Source organism: Eurypyga helias, unplaced genomic scaffold, assembly GCF_000690775.1.
Source record: "Eurypyga helias isolate BGI_N326 unplaced genomic scaffold, ASM69077v1 scaffold5295, whole genome shotgun sequence".
Classification (NCBI taxonomy): Eukaryota; Metazoa; Chordata; class Aves; order Eurypygiformes; family Eurypygidae; genus Eurypyga; species Eurypyga helias.
The window spans coordinates 246,392-252,454 of record NW_010250761.1 but is presented as its reverse complement, the minus strand read 5'-3'; the positions used below and the strand labels follow the sequence as shown (position 1 = coordinate 252,454).

Genomic DNA, 6,063 nt, shown 5'->3' with positions numbered 1-6,063 from the left:
CAGAAATGGAGCAGGTGGAATGAAATATGTCTGCTGATGGTGGAATCGAGCCAGTTGATTTAAAAGCAGTAATGCTTAAACTGATTAACTCCTCTTTGGCATTCAGGGTTATTCTGATCCTCATTATGGAGTGAACATGCTGATAGCTGGAAAGTTTTAATTAGTAGTGCTTGCTGATGAGACATAAAACGGAGAATACTGTGAAAAAAACAAGCTGGTTTTTGACCCACTCCACCTCTTCCCAAGTCCATTCCTTCAGAGCAGGGGGAAATGAAGCTCATGCGATGTCACGCTTAATATCCTGCCCTAAGTAACCATCCTGATCGTGGTTTCTTTCTGAACACAGTCCTTTCTGCTAGGCTGATACCCATTTCCAGGTGTTGCTGCGAAGGAGGTGTAAACAAGCTGGTTCTGCGAGCATGCACAGAACAGCCTGCTCTAGAGCGGAAATGTTTTTGCGAGGGGGAAAACTGGTCAGACATGCTCTGTTCTTCCCTTTCCATCTCCTCCAGAAAGAACAGGCAGCATCCACTTTGTAGGGGAAAAAGGTGGTGTTCCTTCCCTGTTTGTGGCATGGGATGGGGATGGAGGGGGAAAGGAAGGATGGAACGAGTGCCCTGGCCATCTCCACGCTACCTCTCTGGGTTGTGGTGTGTAGACAAAATATACTGCAGCCTCCTTGTACAGCTTGAGTGTTCCTGAGGCACACAGGTGCAAGAATTGGCCTTTCCCCTTTTTTTCCCTCGGCTTTTTCCTCTGTCATTTCCTGCTGTTGCCCATCAACAGTGCCCTTGCAAATAACTCCAAGGGAATACCACCTCCTTTGCTGGTATCGGTGTGGAATGGGCCATTTCTAACACTGTCCTGGGCAGCCCTGGCAGCAGAAATTTCAGAGGGGAAATACCTAGTATTGACCCAGTGCATTGAGTTCTGTCAGGTCTCAGGTGCTAGACTACCTCACACTGACCTCGCTACTGGAAATTGCTCTTCCAGAACAGGTATTTTGGGGCCAGAACACAGTGGTGCAATGTAATATAGATTAAACTGACCTAGTCTAAACCAGAGAGCGCGTTTTTATCTTCTGAAAGTATTTGCAAACGTGTGTGTCAATAACTTTTACTGTATGAAGACTGTGCTCTAACTCTTTTCTGCAGAGAAACCTTGACCCGAGGTTGTAAAGGGTCGGATTTGCTTTAGCCCAGGATACTCGCTAACTGGAAGTTTTCTGTGCAGGGGCTCCTCATGGAGATCTGTTGATATGTGACTGTTTTTCCTTTACATTCTTTCAAGCGTATTCAGCTTTTTTCCCTAATACTCTGCATGAGATGTGTTCCCTCCGCTGTGTGGTGCTTGCTTTGGACCTGCTTTGACGTTTGTCTTTCGTGGGTAGTACTTCAAGATGGGCCAAACTGGTTCTAAACCCCACCTCGGTCACTTTGGTGTGGGCTCTGTCACCTGGTGTTCAGTGGATTGGAGAGCAGGAATTCCTCAAACCCTCCAAGACGGCCTTTGGACCGGGTGGGGATTTGTGTTACCAAAAAGAGACTTGGTCATCACAGTAAAAGGAGGAAAACCCCAAAATCTCCCTACCGTTTGCAACTAATATTAACCCTTTCTGTGACTTTTTCATTGCATCTTTCCAACCTTGTTGTCTCACCTCACATTCCTTTTCTTAGCCTTTTCTTCTTTATGGTCTTTCTAGTGTTGTCATGTTTGCAGCAACGTGTATCTCTAAAACTACTAACCAAGTGAAGGCTACGGCACAGATGGGAAAGTGCATCTTGAGGGTGAATGTATTGTGGATGCAAAGTGTGAGATGACCACTCGTGGCTTTAATCCCGTGCTGCGTGCCTGAGGGCCTCTTGCCCATGGGAAGAAGCCGTACAAAAGCCAAGCGGATTGATCGGAGTGAAGTTGTGTATCCTCTGTGTCCCAATTCTGCGTTTTATGGATGACCCTGTGTTGTTGGGACAAACAGTTGCATTGAACAGGAGGAAAATTTTGTCTCCAAAACACATTCAACCTGAAGTGCTCTTGCTCTGCGTGTCAGACATCTCAATGGTTTTGTGTGTGGTTTTAGAGGTATTTAAATGAGGAGATCCCTTATTCCTTCCCTGCTCCCGTCCTGATGCCATCTCGGATCATAAAAGGGGAAGGGTTAACAGAGGCTGAGGTGGATGCCTGCACCAAACAGGTTACCCTTGTCAGTCTTGGCCCATCTGTAGTGGTCCTGTACCTTCCCTGGTAGTACCTTGACTCACAATGGAAGAAAACTGTTTCATGTTGCTTCCCCATGCAGCGCTGATAGATTGGGTCTTCATGGTAGAAGGGGAGTCGCGCTCCCTCCAAGGCCTAGAACAATTTTATCTTTCTAAATTGAGAAAGAACAAAACATTGGCAGAAGCTTGAACAGCAGTTGACTTAGAGAAAGACTGGAGAGGCAGACCCTGTTGTAATCTTGGAGGAGGAAAGTTGTGTCTTCTACCAACAGCTTCAACTTTTTTGTGCAAAAATAAAATCAGGATTTGGGTTATGATGGGGCTGTGAAGTGCTGTTGGACTCTATAAAGATCTCACCATTTATTAACAGAAATCAAGGTGGGGGGGAGTTTCGAGTGATTAAAACCCCACCTGTTTGTAAAAGAAGTAAAGTATTGTGCACTCATACTAGTCGATTGCCAATGTTTTGAACACTGGCAGCAAAGCTATCCTATAATAACTTTTGCTTGATGCATTAATTAATTAACCCTTAACCTTCCCTTTTCAACCCTTTTTCTCCTTTTCCCCTTCAACCATATTCCCACGTATGTAAACAATTAAAAACCAAAACCAAACAAAAACAACCCCCAAACCCATACAAAAGCGGGAAATGCATGTGTGGCCATGCCTCACAAAATAGGTCGGATAATTGAAGGGAGTCCCGCAGACCGCTGTGGCAAGCTGAAAGTAGGCGATCGGATCTTGGCCGTGAATGGGTGCTCCATCACCAACAAGTCGCATTCAGACATCGTCAACCTCATTAAGGAAGCGGGAAACACCGTTACCCTGCGCATCATTCCAGGAGATGGTAAAGTATATATTTCCTGCTGTCTTCTCTGACCCTCTTGTTGGTTTTATTCCGGGGCTTTTTGCATCTGTCAGAGCTGCAGAGTCATAGGGGACTCACTTCCCACACCCGCTTTGGGAATTAGCAGCGAGGGAGGTTGTGAGTCTTCCGTAAAGCTTTTTTTTTTGTTTCGTTCTGTAGAAACGGGAGTTGTTCTTTTTAAACAGGGAGGTGCTGATTCTGCATTTAAAAATATAATAGTCCATTCTATCATGGTTTTTCCACGTATCTCCTTAAAATGATCTTCTGTAAAGTTGATGCATGTCTCAGTACACTTTGCTTTGATTCTTTGGTTAATAATGCAGCTTTAGAATATTTGGGAATCACTTGTTAATATGTGGGATTCCTGAAGCTTTGTATATACACAAGCAGGCTATAGAGTTAGGAGACTGCAGAAAGGGATAAACGCTTGGTCATGTTTTAAGCTGTTTGAAAAGAAGATTTGGGTTTATTCTGGGTAAGTTGCTTTGGGAGCGAGCTCAGTACATTTCAAAATGACTTGGTTACATGCGACGGCTCTGGAGCTGCTGCGTGCTTGCAGCAGCTTGTGTAAGAGTTATCCCAGACAGGATCTCACTGTTTCAGGTCAGAAGGGACGTGCAGGATGCCTAATAATACTCTGACACCTGGTATACTGGTTTCAGGTCATTGAGCTGTTTAATAAAAATAAGGATGTGTGTTATGTATTGGTTTCATTAAATTGATCCTTAGCTGTCATGGCAAATAGGAACAGGGCAGAAACATATGTAAAGTATCTGTAGCAGAACGGAAAATGCCCTGGTTCTAAATATTTCGTTTGTTGAATGTCCTGCTCTGCCATGGGCGGGTTTGTAGTGAGAACTCGTTAGGCAGAAATCCATTTACATTGCGCCCTTTTTAAGCTGGATCCACGGGTGTAGGAATTGATGGCTCAGATACAGCACTAATGAGTATTTCTTAGAGTTGTGCAGGATGTTATTTCCATTCAGTTAAATGCAGAGGAAGCGTGATTAAGTTTGAAAGGTTGAGAAAGCGTGGCTGAACGGAACCTGGTACCTGTAAAGCAGAATGAAGAAGTTGCATGGTGTGATTTCCAGTGGGAAGCGTTACGTAGTTGCTGACTCTCATACTTTTTAGTCTGAAACGTGGATTTGGTTACCCCACAGAGCATGATTGTGCGACTTTTGAGTTACAGGATAAAAATAGGGCAGGTTGAAAAATGATTTGGTTATAAATTATTTCTGTTTAGCATGATCTGTTTTGCATAAAGGCTTTATTTTCCTGCTCTTCGGTAGCTACCAGGTCAAATGGTGTATGATCCTTTGCTGCTTCCAGGAAATTAGCTGTTCATGAATAATAAAATGGCTGTGAATCAGGCTAACAACTGAGCCGGCCTGTGCCTGCCAGTTTTGGAAAGTAAACTGGGAGAAGAATTGTTCATTACCAGTGTTTTGGTATCTGATCAAAAGGAAAATGAATCTTTGAATAAATAAATAGTTTTTTAAAGTCAAAAATACCTAAAGAAGTAAATAAGTGTTGACTAGTTTAGGGATTTTTAAAGAAGAATATGAGCCTGAATGTGCAGCCAGTTTTCATGCAAACGTGTACAAAATACCATATTAAATAGCTTATTTTAGAGGAGAAATCTGTACCTGTGACTGACATCAGGTAGTCTTAGAGAAGGCGGAAAGCTGTGATTTTTCCCTCACAGCAATGCAGACTTGGAGTCTTTTTATTTACCATCCCTTTGAAATTCCAAGTTAGGTTGCCAACTTGACATAGGATTACCTGCATTTAGTTTCCAAAAGACCAGGCACTCTCAAAATCACTGAGGGGTTTCCTCTGAACGCTGTGAGTTTCAATAAATTGGTCTCAATGTTGTTTCTTTTTGTTGTCTTTGGGCACTTTAGCTGATTTGTTTTCTTTTTGTTGACCTTTGGGTGCTTTTTTTTTTTTTTTTTGGTAAATGTGAATGGTCTTACAGTGTCCTTAGATGGGGGGTGGGTGGAAGCATAAATCAGGAGTCATGCTTCTCAGATAAATATGAAACTAAGGCTCATCACAAGACTCACAATAAACTCACCTTGCTAATCTCTTCTAACATCGTTACGAAGGCCGAGGGGGTTTGCTGTGTCATACGCCTGGCACCAGCTCGTTGCCAGATACGGCTCCGGGCAACGGAATTGGGATGCTTTAACGTGCTACCAGCTGATGCAAGGATACAGAGAACTGGAAAATGACAAGCTTAGATTCGGCATTTGATTGGTGTCTGAGTGTTCTGGGGCAGGACAGGGCAAGGAATCAATGAAACATGCAGGATTTAGGGTGTACAATTGTAATTCTACCAGAGATAATTTTCCTATAATTGTGTTCTGCTCCGGTTTTGCATGGTGGCTGGCACGCGTCCTGAACCAGTGTCTGAACAATGAGCAGAATTATGCACAACTCCTGACTCATGGGAGAGGGTGGGCTAAAGATAGATACAGCACAGTCTATCTACAGATGTGGTGTTGTTCTACTTGGGATTCTCGGTGTGACCTACTAACGGGGAGGAATCTTGCATTCTCTTTGAAGCCCATCTTCATCTGATCTCCAAATATTTGTGGAGGATTTCAGAGGCTTTTGTTGTGGATGAATACAGAACACTTAACCATCTTCTGGGGCCTCCTTGTGTTGGAGAGCAGTTTTAGCATCAAGGCATCTTTACAAAGTACACAGAATTATTTCTTAAAACCCAGCACGTAGCCACACATGGGGACATCTCCTCCCCCAAGCTAGCCGGTCCTCGCAAGGGCATGTTTTGCTCATGACTACCCGGCGGGGTGCAGGCAGACCCAGGAACCTCTCCTGCTCCCTGAACACAAGCCAGCTCTGGTCTGGAAGATGTTACAGCTCCTTATGCTGAGGGTTGGGGCGTGTTAACTTGGGCACAGCACTGCAGGCGAAGGACCTGTGCTCTGGTTGCACCCATCTGTTTGA

The 6,063-nt window shown here is 44.1% G+C and overlaps 1 protein-coding gene across 1 annotated transcript in view; it reads left to right on the top strand.

The window, feature by feature from the left end:
- The first annotated feature begins 2,882 nt into the window (after nt 1-2,882).
- Nucleotides 2,883-6,063, top strand: part of LOC104509743 (membrane-associated guanylate kinase, WW and PDZ domain-containing protein 1-like) — an 11,863-nt gene continuing 8,682 nt past the window's right edge. Inside the window, exon 1 of the mRNA XM_010151779.1 lies at nt 2,883-3,066. Coding sequence (XP_010150081.1) covers nt 2,883-3,066 — 184 coding nt within the window. The remainder of the gene's footprint in view (nt 3,067-6,063) is intronic.